Raw genomic sequence first — 17,860 nt, forward strand, 5'->3', positions numbered from 1 at the left:
CACTGAAGTCCTTCAATGTATTGGTTCAGTTTATTTACACAGGGACGACACACGTTACCACGTGCATCTGTTGTGTCTGATGTGATGACGTCATAAAAACGCTGGTGACTTCATGAAAGAGTGCCCTCCGTATTTTAGGTGATAGGTTTAGACCGGATTAGAGTCTGGTTATATAAAGCTGCTGCTCAGGATTGGTGGCCGCGGCCGAGCATGCGCAGAGCGTCGCACGCAGCAAAACAATAAAGCACAAGTCTGTTTGGGAAATTCACGTGAACAATCAGAGTTTACAGGACAGGAGGAGCTCGTGAGGACTGGAGGTGAGTCCGTGCTTCTTCCCGCCGCTCGGCGCGTCTCCGGTGTGTGTGTGTGTGTGTGTGTGTGTGTGTGTGTGTGTGTGTGTGTGTGTGTGTGTGTGTGTGTGTGTGTGTGTGTGTGTGTGTGTGTGTGTAAACAGGTTACCGGGATTTCCTCCGTGCTCTCACGGATTTATGAGGAGACAGAGACGAGGACGACCGCAGCCTTTAAACTCACTATCCAAGAGCCCCGCAGCGTTCAGATGCGCGCGGGGAGCACGCACAGCCCCGCAGCTCGGTGCTCGTGCAGCGGGCCGGCTGGACCCCGCGGACTCGGAACCGATGTGGACTTTTTTATCGGGAACAGAATGTTCAAAATGCAGCAGCCCGACTGAACAGGAAACTTTAGCTTCAGGACATTTTCACACTTCCACATAAACATGCTGGAAACCGTCTGCAAGCTTTAGTTTAAGAGTTTATATGTAATATATATAAATATATATATAACAGTTTATTAATACATTTGATATGAATATGATCACAAACAATGAGCTCAACCTCTGGTTCATCACAGTTACTGTTTTATTATCACTTTAAACGAGGAAAGTTGATGTTCACACACACACACACACACACACACACACACACACACACACACACACACACACACACACACACACACACACCTTGTTTTGCCGCCTTGTTGCAGATGTTGCAGCGACTTGTTGTGGGAGCAGCGGGCAGGTTTGGTGCTCCGTGTGGTTTATAGGTGCGTCTGGTATTCAGTCCTCCCTGCAGGCGCTCAAACACAGACAGCTGCCAGGTTGTTGTCTTTCTCTCTTCTCACTCTCACGGTACACAGACTGGATATAAAACTACAGACTGGATATAAAACTACAGACTGGATATAAAACTACAGACTGGATATAAAACTACAGACTAGATATGAAACTACAGACTGGATATAAAACTACAGACTGGATATGAAACTACAGACTGGATATGAAACCACAGGCTGGATATAAAACTACAGACTGGATATGAAACTACAGACTGGATATAAAACTACAGACATAAAACTACAGACTGGATATAAAACCACAGACTGGGTATAAAACTACAGACTGGATATAAAACCACAGACTGGATATGAAACTACAGACTGCATATAAAACTACAGACTGGATATGAAACTACAGACTGGATATAAAACTACAGACTGGATATAAAACCACAGACTGGGTATAAAACTACAGACTGGATATAAAACCACAGACTGGATATAAAACTACAGACTGGATATGAAACTACAGACTGGATATAAAACCACAGACTGGATATGAAACTACAGACTGGATATGAAACTACAGACTGGATATAAAGCTACAGACATAAAACTACAGACATAAAACTACAGACATAAAACTACAGACTGGATATAAAACCACAGACTGGGTATAAAACTACAGACTGGATATAAAACCACAGACTGGATATAAAACTACAGACTGGATATGAAACTACAGACTGGATATAAAACTACAGACTGGATATAAAACTACAGACTGGATATGAAACTACAGACTGGATATGAAACCACAGGCTGGATATAAAACTACAGACTGGATATGAAACTACAGACTGGATATAAAACTACAGACATAAAACTACAGACTGGATATAAAACCACAGACTGGGTATAAAACTACAGACTGGATATAAAACCACAGACTGGATATGAAACTACAGACTGCATATAAAACTACAGACTGGATATGAAACTACAGACTGGATATAAAACTACAGACTGGATATAAAACCACAGACTGGGTATAAAACTACAGACTGGATATAAAACCACAGACTGGATATAAAACTACAGACTGGATATAAAATACAGACTGGATATAAAACCACAGACTGGATATGAAACTACAGACTGGATATAAAGCTACAGACAGACATAAAACTACAGACATAAAACTACAGACTGGATATAAAACCACAGACTGGGTATAAAACTACAGACTGGATATAAAACCACAGACTGGATATAAAACTACAGACTGGATATGAAACTACAGACTGGATATAAAACCACAGACTGGATATAAAACTACAGACTGGATATGAAACTACAGACTGGATATAAAACTACAGACATAAAACTACAGACTGGATATAAAACTACAGACTGGATATAAAACCACAGACTGGGTATAAAACTACAGACTGGATATAAAACCACAGACTGGATATAAAACTACAGACTGGATATAAAACTACAGACTGGATATGAAACTACAGACTGGATATAAAACTACAGACATAAAACTACAGACTGGATATAAAACTACAGATATAAAACTACAGACTGGATATGAAACTACAGACTGGATATAAAACTACAGACTGGATATGAAACTACAGACTGGATATGAAACTAGACTGGATATGAAACTACAGACTGGATATAAAACTACAGACTGTATATGAAACTACAGACTGGATATAAAACTACAGACTGGGTATAAAACTATAGACTGGATATAAAACCACAGACTGGATATAAAACTACAGACTGGACATGAAACGACAGACTGGATATAAAACTACAGACATAAAACCACAGATTGGGTATAAAACTACAGACTGGATATAAAACCACAGACTGGGTATAAAACTACAGACTGGATATAAAACCACAGACTGGATATAAAACTACAGACTGGATATGAAACTACAGACTGGACATAAAACTACAGACTGGATATAAAACTACAGACTGGATATAAAACCACAGACTGGGTAAAAAACTACAGACTGGATATAAAACCACAGACTGGATATAAAACTACAGACTGGATATGAAACTACAGACTGGATATAAAACTACAGACATAAAACTACAGACTGGATATAAAACTACCGACTGGATATAAAACCACAGACTGGGTATAAAACTACAGACTGGATATAAAACCACAGACTGGATATAAAACTACAGACTGGATATAAAACTACAGACTGGATATAAAACTACAGATATAAAACTACAGATATAAAACTACAGACTGGATATAAAACCACAGACTGGATATAAAACTACAGACTGGATATAAAACCACTGACGTGAAGATTACCTGATTGGACCTGGTTGGATCTGATTGGACCTGATTGGATCTGATTGGACCTGATTGGATCTGATTGGACCTGATTGGACCTAACAGGCTGTGAGCGTTTCTGCACCATGTGACTACGACATCAATTTTTAATTTATAAACAGCTCCAAAAGTCTCCGTCTGTCCGGTTCCTGGATGTCCTGCGGTGACGAGCCTCTCCCAGCTGTTAACACACTGCGGTGCCACCCGGCTCGCTGCCACACTTATTGGACCCACATTCAGAAGCCGGTGCTGCTGGCAGAAATACCTGCCAGACCACATTCATTGAAGTTCTGATGATAATCATCAGCATGTTTCCTCCTGTTAGAGTTCAAACTACTTTGTATGTTTTGTTGGTTTGTTGACGGTTACACAAATATAGAAAAACAGCAGAACAGACAATGAATCAGACAATTAATATGTTCTTGGTTTCCTTTATTTTATTAATCTGTCAGAATAATGTTCGAGATCATGGAGAGTTTTTCTGTTTGTTTTTTAAAACCTGGATGCTGAATTATTTTCTGAGATTAAATAATGAGATAAAAACCTAAACTTCTCTAATTGCTGCTCAGTCAGGTTCTGTAGCTTGCAGTATGGTGTGATGAAGGTCTGCTCCTCCTCTTCCCCCTCCTCCTCCCCTCCTCCCCCTCTCCTCCCTCTTCTCCTCCTCCCCCTCCTCCCCTCTCCCTCCTCTTCCTCCTCCTCCTCCTCTTCCTCTCCCTCCTCTTCCTTCTCCTTCTCTTCCTCTTTATCGTCCTCCTCCTCCCCCTTCCCCCTCCTCCTCCTCCTCCCCTCCCCTCCTCCCCCTCCACTCCCCTCCTCCCCCTCTCCCCCTCCTCTCCCTCCCCCTCCTCCTCCCCTCATCCCTCCTCCCCCTCCTCCTCCCCCTTCCCCTCCTCCCTCTCTTCCTCCTTCCCCCCTTCTCCCCCTCCCTCTCCTCCTCCTCCCCCTCCTCTCCCCCTCCTCCCTCCTCCTCCTCCCTCTCCTCCCTCCTCCTCCTCCTCCTCCCTCTCCTCCTCCCCCTCTTCCTCCTCCCCCTCCCCCTCCCCTCCTCCTCCTCCCCTCCCCTCCTCCTCCTCCACTCCCCTCCTCCTCCTCTCCCCCTCCTCTCCCCCCCTCCTCCTCCCCTCATCCCTCCTCCCCTCCTCCTCCCTCCTCCCCCTTCCCCTCCTCCCTCTCTTCCTCCTTCCCCCCTTCTCCTCTCTCCTCCTCCTCTCCCTCCTCCTCCTCTCCCCTCCTCTCCCTCCCCCTCCTCCTCCCCTCATCCCTCCTCCTCCCTCCTCCCCCTTCCCCTCCTCCCTCTCTTCCTCCTTCCCCCTTCTCCCCCTCCCTCTCCTCCTCCTCCCCCTCCTCTCCCCCTCCTCCCCCTCCCTCTCCTCCTCCCTCTCCTCCTCCTCCTCCTCCTCCTCCTCCCCTCTCTCCTCCTCCTCCTCCTCCCCCTCCTCCCCTCCTCCTCCTCCTCCTCCCCTCCTCCCCCTCCTCCCCTTCTCCTCTTCCTCCTCCCTCTCCTCCTCCTCCTCCTCCTCCCTCTTCCCCTCTCCTCCTCCTCCTCCTCCTCCTTCCCCTTCCCCTCTCCTCTCCTCCTCCTCCTCCTCTCCTCCTCCTCCTCCCTCTCCTCCCCCTCCTCCCCCCCTCCTCCTCCTCCTCCTCCCCCTCTTCCTCCTCCTCCTCACCCTCCTCCCTCCTCCTCCTCTCCTCCTCCCCTCCTCCCCCTCCCCCTCCTCCTCCCCTCCTCCTTCCCCTCCTCCTCCCCTCCTCCTCCTCCTCCTCCCCTCCTCCCTCCTCCCTCCTCCCTCCTCCCCCTCCTCCTCCCCTCCTCCTCCCTCCTCCCCATCCTCCTCCCTCCTCCTCCCTCCTCCCCCTCCTCCTCCTCCTCCTCCCCCTCCTCTTCCTCTTCTCTCCTCTTCCTCTTCCTTCTCTTCTCCTCTTTATCGTCCTCCTCCTCCCCCTCCCCCCTCCTTCCCCTCCTCCTCCTCTCCCCCTCCTCTCCCCTCCCCTCCTCCTCCCCCTCCCTCTCCTCCTCTCCTCCTCCTCCTCCCCCTTCCTCTCCTCTCCTCTTCCCTCCTCCTCCTCCCTCTCCTCTCCTCCCTCCCTCTCCTCCTCCTCCTCCTCCCCTCCCCCTCCTGTCCCTCCCCCTCCTCCTCTCCTCTCCTCTCCTCCCCCTTCCCCTCCTCCTCCTCCCCCTCCTCCCCCTCCTCCCTCTCCTCCCCTCTTCCTCCTCCTCCTTCCCCTCCCTCTCCCCCTCCCCTTCTCCTCCCCTCCTCCCCTTCTCCTCTCCTCCTCCCCCTCCCTCTCCTCCTCCTCCTCCACTGTGTAGTGATGAAGTTCCCAGTGGACCTGCTGGCTGATGTGAACCAGGCCGATCTGGATCGATCGGCCCTCGACTACATGAACAACCTCCTCTTCAGTGACCCTGAATCCAGCGATCAGCTGCTCGTCTCCGGCTCCACTCGGGTAACGACCGCAGCGCAGGTGTGGTGACCGGGTCACCGAGTCCACCGGGTTCTACCAGAACCACCGGGGCGATCAGACAGCTGTCAGAATCAACCAGGAGGAACATCACAGAGATACAAACAGAAGGGTTCTGCTGTCAGGTGTTCTGTTGACGTTCAGCTGACAGTTCGTAGACTTGAAGTCACTTTTTCTCCGTTTGATGTGCTTTACTTCCATCATTACTCCAACACCCAGGTGACCTACGCTCAATGCTGCACCTGAATGCCTCCTGTGCTGCTGCTGCTCTGCTGACAGGCTCCTCCCACTGACAACAGCTGTCACTCACTCACCTGTCAGCGTGGCTTTGTCAAATCTGACGTCTCTTTCCGTGAACCAGGAAATGAAGAGAAGTGGATTCACCGACAGACCAGCTGCTGGTTTGAAGTTGAACCTAAAGCGAAGCGTCGGAGTCTGTTGTGAAGTGATTCAGTGTCCTCCTGTCGACTGAACATCACTCGTCCTGCAGCTTTGACAAAACCCGTTCAAACAACACATGAAAGCGTTCGTCTGGATCAGAACAGCGTGCTGTGACTTCTGGTTCTGATTCGTCGTACGGTGTTTCAGTATTTTACAAAAAGCTGCATGTTTTTCCCGCTCCGGTGAATCGGATCTATAAATGCCCAGTTCTGACAAATTCAGCCATTTAACTCTCAAACTTCACAGTAGAAACGCTCGAAGTTTAAACGGGTCACGAGTCTTTGAGCTTTTACTGAAATGAATAAACTTTTGGGAGGGTTCAGATCTCGAGTGGGTGACGTCACCTGTGATGTCACCTGTGATGTCACCTGTGATGTCACCTGTGACGTCACCTGTGATGTCACCTACTTGAACTTTTGGCCCCTTGACATATTGTGATAAAAACGTTTGTTCATCCTGTTTTTCAATCTCCACTCCACATGCACAGTTTATGTCGTACTTCACCGAGTGCTCCCACACACCGTCCCATCGACTCCCGTTATATCTGAGCTCTGTAAGTTGGTGAAATCAAACGCAGGGCGTCTCTGACCTGCGACTGAACTTATAATTTACAAAGTAGGAACATGAAATTTAAGTTATTACCGACAAGTTTCTGCCGCTCGTGGTGAAAGAATCTTTCCGACAGGACTGTTAGTTTTTGTGTGGTGAGGACTTTTTGAAGGCTCTCCTCCCAGTAACCCTCCTGGTTTCTCCTGTGAGAGAGAGCCCCTCCCCTCTCTGCTCCCTCAAGATCACCATAGCAACCAGTCACTCACACCTGCTGGTCAAACACACCTGAGGCTGATTTAAACCAATGAACTCTGCTGTGTCGTTGTGCTTTCACAGTGCGTAAACACAAGGTCTTAAAATTGTAGTTATATAAGTCTGCACACAGTTTAATAATGAATCTCATCAAGAAGAAGAGGAGGAAGAGGAGGAAGAGGAGGTATTTACTGGCTCTGACGTTCAGCTCACTAACTCCATAATGTTTATTTAAATATCCAAATATCATCGCTTGAATATTAGAGGTTCAACTTCTTGAGATGAACAGTAGGTGGCGCTGATTCTTGATTGTCCTCTTGTGCCTTTTTCCTTCGGAGTGAGATGTGGACCGTCCGTCCTGATCCGTCTGTCTGTCCTCAGGTGTCCATCGACATCTCCAGAGTGGGCTTCGTCCCTCTGTACGGACCCAGTGACAAGCAGAGGATCCTGGCCCTGTTCTCCCCCAGCGACCCGCTCACTGCGGTGGCCGTGTACCTGTCGGACCGCTGGTGGACCGTGGAGGACATCCTCAGGACGGCCGACCCGGAGAGAGACGGCGTTGTCGAGGTGAGAGGAAACCAGAACCGTTGTGACTCCGTGTTGCTCCGCTGCACCCGATGGACCAACACGACGTTCATCCATCTTTACATACAGAGAGACGTTTTTCTGTTTAAACGCATGTTGCAGGTTTCCGCTGCATTAAGGATGACGTGTGTCTCCGTTGGTCAGGTGGAGACGGTCGGAGAGAGAATAGTTCTGTACATCCTGAACCGAGTCATCTACAGAACCAAGGAGATGAAGCTCCCCGAGGAGATGCCCTTCCTCTGCCACGGAGAGGACGACTACGCAAAGATTGTGTGGAGCGATGGAGAGGCTGTCGGCTTCTACTCGGTCAAACCCTCAGGTCCAAACATCTCTGACAGATGTTCATCCCAGATGTTCATGTTCCTCTCTGACAGATGTTCATCCCAGATGTTCATGTTCATCTCTGACAGATGTTCATCCCAGATGTTCATGTTCCTCTCTGACAGATGTTCATCCCAGATGTTCATGTTCCTCTCTGACAGATGTTCATCCCAGATGCTCATGTTCCTCTCTGACAGATGTTCACCCCAGATGTTCATGTTCCTCTCTGACAGATGTTCATCCCAGATGCTCATGTTCCTCTCTGACAGATGTTCACCCCAGATGTTCATGTTCCTCTCTGACAGATGTTTCCTTGTTTTTCCTCCTCCAGGCAGCGTGTGGAACCCGTTCTCCTCCAGAACCTACCAGCTGCCCGTGATGGACTCCGTCTTCGTCAGGAAGCGTCAGCGCCGTAGAGGCTTCGGCCTGCAGATGTTGGTGGACTTCGTGCTCAGTTTTCAAGAGGACGCTCTGGGGTTGAGGTACCCCCTCACAGCCCCCATGTACAGAGGTAGGTGAGTCCAGCTGAGGGGGTCCAGCTGGGATCACAACGTTTCACACCGACGGAGCAGCAGGAAGCTGTAACCTTCTGGAGAACGTTGGTTTTCTTCTTCCAGTCCCTTTATTATTAACATCAGTACACGACACAAAAACAGAAAAGACAAACACAACATGACAACAATTGCAGGCAAAAGTCCAGGAAAGTCTTTTCATTCAAAAGTAAACGTCCTATCACAAAGATTCATTTCAGGATGTTTCAACATCAGTCCTGCTCGGCCATGTTTATGTACAGCTGCACGGTTTTAAGAGCTTCTGAGTTCTCTGAGAGTTTTGTGGATCCACATCGTCACATGGGGAAGAACGGGTCAGAACCACTGAATTTACTGCTGTGGATGTGGTATTTGGCTGAAAGAATAGAAGCTTTATTCCAAAAAGAAATTCTACATTTTTACAATTAAACAGACCAAAGAAAACATCTTTAAAAGAAAGAAACAGTTAATAAGTCTGGATGGATTGGAAGATGTCTGACCAGAATTTAGCTGTAAAATAAGTTTTTACAAAATGAGACTCAACATCCTTTTTATATCTTTTATAAAGGACAGAAAGTGTTCCAAGACATGTCTCTCTATGGACATCAGCCCCTGCTACAGTTCAGGTGAAAACAGGAATGTTCTGGTACCGTTGATCAGTGTGGAGCGTTCCGCGTGGAACGCAATGAATGCTCCCCGTGGAACAATACGCGTGGAACGTTCCGTGTGGACACGTGGAACATATGGAACGTTCCGCGTGGAACTGTGGTGCTGATGTTGATCCAGAGGCAGAACGTGAACCTTCAGACTCTGATGTGTCTTTGAACCATAAGTTATCATGTCGGTTCCCTGTTTGTTCCCAGTGTGTCAGAAGTACCTGGTTCGGTACCCCGGAGACTCGGACCTGCTGTGGGAGGTGGAGAGCATCGGAGGGCCCAAACAGAGGACCAGCATCTCCAGCAGGATCCAGGCCATAGACCTGAGAGGTGAGACCACAGAATACCCTGCAGTACACTGTATTTAAAAAGATGAGTTACCTTACAGCAGCCGTCTCCAACCTTTTCTCCTCTGAGAGATACTCATGTTTAGTAACATTCACATAGCTGAGCTCCACCCAAACAACTGATACTCAATTGATCCCCTGTGCTTGTTACTGTCTGCATTTCTTTATGTTTTCAGTTGATGTTGGGGCTATTTTCTTTATCTAGAACTACACGCAACTCCTGTGTTGCCAAACTGCTTTGAAAAGAGTCAAATAATTGTTCTAATATCATATTTATATAATAAAATCCAATGTTTCCCTTTGTATGGGACCCCCTGTCCCTCCTGAAAGAAAAACATGTCTAAGTATAAACTCATTATATGACAAGATCCTGTGTGAAACTGGTGGGCTTTTATTTTGAAAAGTCGCAGCAGACACTCTTTATAGCTCCGCCCCCCCTGCTGCGGTCCAGCTGTAAATATTTTATTTATGTTATTTCATCTAATTTCTGAGCAGTGATTTGTTTCCAGCTCAGTGTGAGAGTCTCTGCTGTGTTTCTGTCCTCTGGTCTCTGTGTGTCTCGCTGTGGGCGGAGCTCCACCTCTGCTATGTTTCTATCCTCTGATCTCTGTGTGTCTCGCTGTGGGCGGAGCTCCACCTCTGCTGTGTTTCTGTCCTCTGGTCTCTGTGTGTCTCACTGTGGGTGGAGCTCCACCTCTGCTGCACTGACACAGGTGGAGGGAGGAGGGGAAATTGTCCACTTGTTAATCCATCGCGTTGTTAGCATCGTTCTCTCGGACAGGTTAAACAATAAATCGATAAAAAATGCTGAAATGGAAAACACTGCATGTTGTTCAAACCTCCGACGGTTGGAGACTCCTGCTTTAGATGTTTTTTAAATCGGTTCATGTTGTTTCTCAGCAGTTTCCAAGACGCTCTCGCTGTCAGACGGAGATCCTCCGATGACCACTGAGCTGTCTGAGGACGAGCTGATGGACACGATCGCCACACACATAACAGAGGCCATGGACTGCACCACCGAAACTTTGGTACGCTGATCATTATTTCATGAAACATTTATTAACTCGGCAGTTATGTTCAGCATGTAGAAATGATTTGTTGTGTTTTCATTTGCAGGAGGAAGTGACTGTGCTGAGAGGTGAGCTTTACTTTACTTTACGTCTACATTGTAAAGATAGCATGTGAGCAGCTCATCGGCTCATGTTGTCGTGGATGTTGTGACTGTTTCAGATGTTTCTGATGACGTGCCGGTGACAGCTCGGGGGAGGAGCAGCAGCTCTGAACGCAGGCAGGCGGGAGAGAAGATCAGAGAGGAGACGTCGGACAGAGTCATCAGGTCTGTATGAACTGAACCCTGCCAGCTGTTTCACCAGGTGAACGTTCGTCGGTCTGTTTTAGTGTCAAGTTCAGACTGTCTGAGACCAGAAACACTTGACCAAGTTACAACCCTGTTTCCAAAAGAGGTTGGGACGCTGTGATGATTTACAAATCTCATATTTAATAGAAAATAGACCAGAGACAACATATCAAATGTTGAAATGTTATTGTTTTATGAAAAACATCTGCTCATTTTGAATTTGAAGGCAGCAACACGTCTATAAAGTTGTGACAGGATCAATAAAAGACTGGAACAGTTGTGTAACGCAAAAAAAGAAAACACCTGGTGGAACATCTAACAACTACTGAGGTTACCATGGCAACAGATCAGTAACATGATTGGGTATAAAAGATGATTTCAGAGAGGCAGAGTCTCTCAGCAGTGAAGATGGGGAGAGGTTCACCACTCTGAAAGACTGTGTTGGAAAATAGTTCAACAATCTAAGAATAATGTTCCTCAACGTAAAACTACAAAGAATTAGTGGATTTCATCGTCTACGGTTCATAATATCATTAAAAGATTCAGAGAATCTGGAGAAATCTCTGAACACAAGGGACAAGGCTGGAAACCAATATTGGATGGTGGTGATCTTCGGTCCCTCAGGCAGCACTGCATTAAAAACACACTATTCTGGAGTGGAAATCACTGCATGGGCTCAGGAACACTTGTGAAAACCATCGTCTGTGAACACAGTTCATCGCTGCGTCCACAAATGATGTTAAAACTCTCCAAAGAAGAAACCAGATAGAAACATGATCCAGAAACACCGCCGCCTTCTCTGGACCGAGATCATTGAAGATGGACTGAGGTGAAGTGGACAACTGTCCTGAGGTCTGATGGATCACAATCTGAGATTCTGTTTGGAAATCATGGACGCTGCATCCTCCAGGTTAAAGAGGAGAGGGACCATCCAGCTTGTTATCAGCTCAGTTCTAAAGCCAGCATCTGTGATGGTACAGGATGCATTAGTGCACATGGCATGGGTAGCTTGAACATCTGGAAGGAAGCATTAATGCTGAATGATATATTCAGGTTTTGGAGCAACGTATGCTGCCATCCAGACAACGTCTCTTTCAGGGAAGGTCTTGTTTATTTCAGCAGAACAACGTCCAACCACATTCTGCACGTATTCCAATAATACCAACTGTTTACAGACATGTTGCTGCCGTCAAATTGAAAACAAGCATATATTTTTCATAAAACAATACAATTTCTCAGTTTCAACATTTGATATGTTGTTGTCATCACTGTTTTTTCAAGATAGTGTTTTGTTAAAAACAGATTTAATGGCATTATTTTCTGTATTTTTGTATAATATTAACAGATGATATTTAACCTGTTTTAGAATCGAGGACATCGAGGCAGAAACTCCCCGACAGGACGGAGAAGAGCTGCACGATGTCTCTGAGCTGCAGCACACTGAGGTGGGTCACTTCCTGTCTGTCTGTCGGATGTTTACGGAAACTTTCTGACTCATCAGTTTTGTCTTTAGGTTTTAGGTGAGGCTGACAACAGAGGAGAAGACGCAGCTGATGCAGCGCCTGAAGAAGAAGTGGCGATGATGTCAGAGATGATGTCAGAGATGATGTCAGACGTAGCAGCTGCTGTTCTGGAGGAAGCTGACGTGACATCAGCAGCTACGACGGAGGAGCCACAGGAAGGAGAAGATGCTGCGCGGGACGACACCACCACTCAGGAATCTCTGATCACGGTGGAGAACGTGGCATCAGAAACTCAGGAGGAGAGTCGGGAGGAAACGTCAGACGAAGGAGTCACTCAACATGAGTTCAGTCTGTCGGTACAAACCGTAACGGAGGACGGAGACGCGGTAAAAACCAGGAGGAGCGTCGTAAAGGCCCTCAAACCTGCGCAGGAGGAAACGCCCGTCCGCAGGTCTCAACGCCAGAGTGGACCGGACGGAGGAAGAACCGTCACCAGCACCGCCACATCCAAACACAGATACACCCGACACAGACAGGAGGAGGAGGAGGAGGAGGGACGAGCCACAGAAGAAACTGCAGAGGCAGAAAAGGAAAAATGTGCCGATGAAGACGAGGACAAACCTGAAGCGGAGGGAGGAGAGGAGGAGGATGTGGTGGAGGAGGGAGGAGAGGAGGAGGCTGTGGTGGAGGAGGGAGGAGAGGAGGAGGCTGTGGTGGAGGAGGGAAGAGAGGAGAAGGCTGTGGTGGAGGAGGGAGGAGACGAGGAGGCTGTGGTGGAGGAGGGAGGAGACGAGGAGGCTGTGGTGGAGGAGGGAGGAGACGAGGAGGCTGTGGTGGAGGGTACAGTCCTGGTTACTGCTCCAGAGGAGGAGTGTGCAGATACTCCAGCAGGAGCTGCTGCTGTGGAAAAAGAGGAGGTGGAGGAGGAGGTGAAGCAGGAAGAGGCAGAATCACCAGCGATCAGAACCAGATCTCTGAGAAGTGGAGCGCAGAGAGTCACAGCCACACCGACACACCGGAGGAGACGAAGCAGGAAGAAGACAGAAAACAGAGAAGAAGAAGAAGAAGAAGAAGAAGAAGAAGAAGAAGAAGAAGAAGAAGAAGAAGAAGAAGAAGAAGAAGAAGCTCTGACGGTAAGAACTCTGAGAGGAGGGAGGACGTCCATCTCTGCCACACCGAGAGGAAGACAGAGGAGGAGACAGAAACAGGAGGAGGAGGAGGATGCAGGAACAGGAGAAGAAGAAAGTACAGGTGATGAACCAGCTGCAGAAACCACAGAAGAAGAGATGGAAGGAGCGCAGACAGGAGAGGAACAAGATGTGGTGGAAGTCATATCCAAGACGTCTGCAGAGAAGGAGGGGGAGGTCTCCGTCATGGAGGGGGTGGAGGAGGAGGTGGAGCCACCGCCAGCTGCTGGACTTCTGGGAAGTGGCAGGAAAAGATCTCAAGCTGCACCAAAAACCAGAGGACGGAGAAGAAGAAAGCAGCGAGAAGAAGAGGAGGAGGAGGAGGAGGAGGAGGCGGAGGGTGCATCTGCAGAAAACAAAGAAGATCCAACAAAAAAGGAAGAGAGGAAAGACTACGAAGAAAATGAAGAAGAGGAGAAAGGAATCGCAGAAGAAGAAACACCAGTGACTGCAGAGGAAGATGTTCCTGAGGAGAAGATCACTGCTGAGGAAGAGGAGGATGTTCCTGAGGAGAAGATCACTGCTGAGGAAGAGGAGGATGTTCCTGAGGAGAAGATCACTGCTGAGGAAGAGGAGGATGTTCCTGAACAGAAGATCACTGCTGAGGAAGAGGAGGATGTTCCTGAGGAGAAGATCACTGCTGAGGAAGAGGACGATGTTCCTGAACAGAAGATCACTGCTGAGGAAGAGGAGGACGTTCCCGAGGAGAAGATCACTGCTGAGGAAGAGGAGGACGTTCCCGAGGAGAAGATCACTGCTGAGGAAGAGGAGGATGTTCCCGAGGAGAAGATCATTGCTGAGGAAGAGGAGGAGGTTCCCGAGGAGAAGATCACTGCTGAGGAAGAGGAGGATGTTCCTGAACAGAAGATCACTGCTGAGGAAGAGGAGGCACCGGATATTAAAAGAAGAGTTGTGAGGAAGGGAAGGAGGTCTACTGCTGCTACATCCAGACGAAGATCCAAAAGAACTCGGACCCAGCGTCAGCCTCAAGAAGAGGAAGAGGAAGAGGAAGAGGAGGAGGAGGAGGAGAAGGAGGAAGAGGCAGCGCAGGAACCAGCTGAGAAGAAAGAGGAGGAAGAACAGATGGAGGAGAAGGAAAATGTGGAGGAGGGAGAAGCTGCTGAGGGAGACGAAGAGCAGATGAAGGAGGACAGCAGACAGGAAGCTGAGGAAGAGGAGGAAGAGGAAGAAGCTCCATCTGTAACAAGGAGAGCACAGAGGAGCAGAAGCAGAACATCACACGGCACCTCGTCACGGAGATCCAGGAGACGGAAAGACAGAGGAGCAGCGCCGACTCAGCAGCTGGAGGAGGAGAAGACGGAGGAAGAGGAGAAGACGGAGGAAGAGGAGAAGACGGAGGAAGCAGCAGCAGAACCTCCAGAGGAAGAAAGTGAGGAGGATAAAACGGTGAAGTCGTCTGGAGGCCGAGAGAAGAGGAAGTCTGCTGCAAACACCGGAGAGGAAGAGGAAGAGGAAGAGGAAGAGGAAGAGGAAGAGGAGCCTCCAATAAAAAAAAGATCGAGAGCAGCTGAGTCCGTCACTGAGGAGGAAGAGGAGGATGAAGGTAGTTCCAGTGAACAGCTGGAGGAAGGCGGGAAAGAAGAAAACTTGAAGGATGATGTCAGAGCTGCTGAGAGTGCAGGTGAAAAGGGGGCGGTCCTAACTTTAATCTTAGACACAGATGAAGAGGCGGAGTCTGAGGAGGAGGAGGAGGAAGAAGAGGAGGAGGTGAGTCTGTCTGAAGAAGAGGAGGAGCCGATCGTGATCACAAACAGAGTTTTAAGATGGAGGTCGGTTCCCTCGGTGATAATCACGCCCCGCCCTCGACCCAGGGGGCGGAGCTCTAAAGTTCAGAGAGAAGAGGAGTCCGATGAAGAAGAGAGTTCTCGGAGCAGAAGAGTCAGCAAGAGGAAAACCACGGAGGTGACACCGAGTCCCAAATCTAAGAGACGCAGCCGAGTATAGGAGGTTCTGAAGGAGTCAGCTGTTTGGCTCCGCCCCTTTCACCCTGAGACCACTCCCTCCTAGCAGTTTTAGATGATGTAACTTATCACAGAAATACTTCCGTTCCAGTCTTCTTCTTTCATTTATGTCCTGACTTTAAAGAATCAAAGAAAACATTCCTGAGTGATGAAGAGAAGCAGCTCTGGGACTGAAATATAAAATACATCATCTCCAAGGTCACTTCTTAAATCATGTTAATTCAACAGGAAGTCTCATGTGAGACCACGTTTCCCATAATCCCCGTCACCACCGGTTCTTCCAGGAGACCAGAGCTGGAACGTCTTCTGTTCCAAACTCTGGTGGATCGTTTGGGTTCGTAGTTTGACGTCCATCACGTCATCATGTCCCCACAGTGAGATCCACACTTCACACATCAGAGAGAAAACAACCGGAGCAACAAAAGACTTCACCAGAAGCACAATCTTTTTATTTGGAGGTGGAACTCGTCCACCAGGAAGTTCATCAGTCGCTCCAGGAAACCATCTCACGAAGGCAAGATTTAACGCTCATTCAAGAAAACTCCTCAATATTTGCGTGCGTTTGTATTTTCTTGTCCTTCATGTAATTTTACGCAAAAAACTAAATTTGCTGCAAAATCAAAAACATGTTTTCAAAAATTTGATCAACTGGCTGAAGATGAAATTATTGTTGTGATATTAAAAACTGAAGTTAAGTGCTGTGTCATGACACTGTGTGCTGTTTGATCCTCACAAGGGAGGAGGAGGAGAAGAGGAGGAGGAGGAGGAGGAGAGGGAGAGGAGGAGGAGAGGGAGAGGAGGAGGAGGAGGAGGAGAGGGAGAGGAGGAGGAGGAGGGGAGGAGGAGCAGGAGGAGGAGGCGGCCGTGGAAAAACCTCTCCTCTCATCATTTCACTCACTTTAGTTGTTTTTGTTCGGTGACGAAGGAAACTAAAAGTTGAACTCCAGCCTGTTACGCGTACACTCCCGGTTGCCGTGGCGACAGCTTCCTGTCTCCGAGCAGACAGTCCTCTGTGATCAGCTTCTTTACGTCTGCTGGATTCAGGAATCCTGTTTATTGGCGTCGCTGCTTGTTCTGATGTTTTCAGGTTTTGGACTCACTCATATTTTAAACGCTCCTCCTCCTCTCCTCCTCCTCCTCCTCCTCTTTTCCCTGTTTGCATGTGAACATCAACTGTATGTTATTTTATTGATTGTTTCATTGAAAACATGAAACTGGATCAGAAACAGACGAGTTCATTGAAACTCTGATGGGACCACGTTGGATTTGTGGTTTTTACTGTTTCATTAAAAAGACATAATTAACATTTTGATAGTAATTCTTACAAATGGTAAATTTATATTTTGTATTATGAATATTTTCTTACGTTTCTTTTTGAAATGTGAACGTCTACTTGTTTTAATATCTCGACTCTAGATGTTGGTATTTCTTTAATTCACAAACATGCAACAGGAGGTGAAATAAAATGAATTCTTTTCTTTTTTAAATCTGAAATTTCACTGTAAAAAGAAGCCAGAATGACATTTAGAGTACTTTGATAAAAACAATCAAAATAAAACTTGGAAGAGGTTTTTTCTTTGTAACATCCTCAGAAGATCTTATTATTATTATGGTCTTATTATGAGGAGAGGAGAGGAGAGGAGAGGAGAGGAGAGGAGAGGAGAGGAGAGGAGAGGAGGAGGGGGAGGAGCAGAGGAGGAGAGAAGGGGAGGGGAGGGGGAGAGGAGAGGAGGAGATTTGATAGAGATTTGAACTGTCTGTTGTCTAACATGTAACTCCTCCTCTCCTCCTTCTCTCCTCCTCCTCCTTTCCTCCTTCTCTCCTCTCTCCTCCTCCCGTCCTCTTCTCTTCCTCTCCTTCTCCTCTCCTTCTCTCTCCTCTTCTCTTCTCCTCTCTTCTCCTTCCTCTCCTCCTCCTCTCCTCCTCCTCCCCTCCTCTCCTCCTCCTCCTCTCCTCTCCTCCTCCTCCTCCCCTCTCCTCTCCTCCTGTCCTATGCTCCTCCTCCTCTCCCCCATCCACCCCCTCTCCTCCTCCCCCTCCTCTCCCCTCATCCACCCCCTCTCATCCCCCTCCTCTCTCTCTCCTCCTCCTCCCCCTCTCCTCCTCTCCTCCCCTCCTCTCCTCCTCCTCTCCTGCCCTCCTCTCCTCTCTCCTCTCCTCCTCTCGTTTCCTCTCCCCTCCTCTCCTCTCCTCTTCTCCTCCTCCACCTCTCCTCCTCCTACCCTCCTCTCCTCCTCCTCTCCTCTCCTCTTCCTCTCCTTCTCCTC

The 17,860-nt window shown here is 48.1% G+C and overlaps 1 protein-coding gene across 1 annotated transcript; it reads left to right on the plus strand.

Moving 5' to 3' along the window:
* Positions 1-235: 235 nt before the first annotated feature.
* Positions 236-15,732, plus strand: fam169ab (family with sequence similarity 169 member Ab). The gene is made up of 11 exons (XM_069688742.1): positions 236-317; positions 5,772-5,908; positions 7,547-7,732; positions 7,895-8,069; positions 8,403-8,582; positions 9,465-9,587; positions 10,508-10,632; positions 10,721-10,742; positions 10,835-10,940; positions 12,328-12,406; positions 12,475-15,732. Exons 2-11 carry the CDS (start codon positions 5,774-5,776, stop codon positions 15,574-15,576), a joined length of 4,233 nt encoding a protein of 1,410 aa, XP_069544843.1. The 5' UTR covers positions 236-317; positions 5,772-5,773; the 3' UTR covers positions 15,577-15,732.
* The last annotated feature ends 2,128 nt before the right edge of the window (positions 15,733-17,860 follow it).

This window comes from Brachyistius frenatus, unplaced genomic scaffold (assembly GCF_029030835.1).
Source record: "Brachyistius frenatus isolate BFR_SWC_R1_liver_20210118 unplaced genomic scaffold, ASM2903083v1 Contig_702, whole genome shotgun sequence".
NCBI classification, from domain to species: domain Eukaryota; kingdom Metazoa; phylum Chordata; class Actinopteri; family Embiotocidae; genus Brachyistius; species Brachyistius frenatus.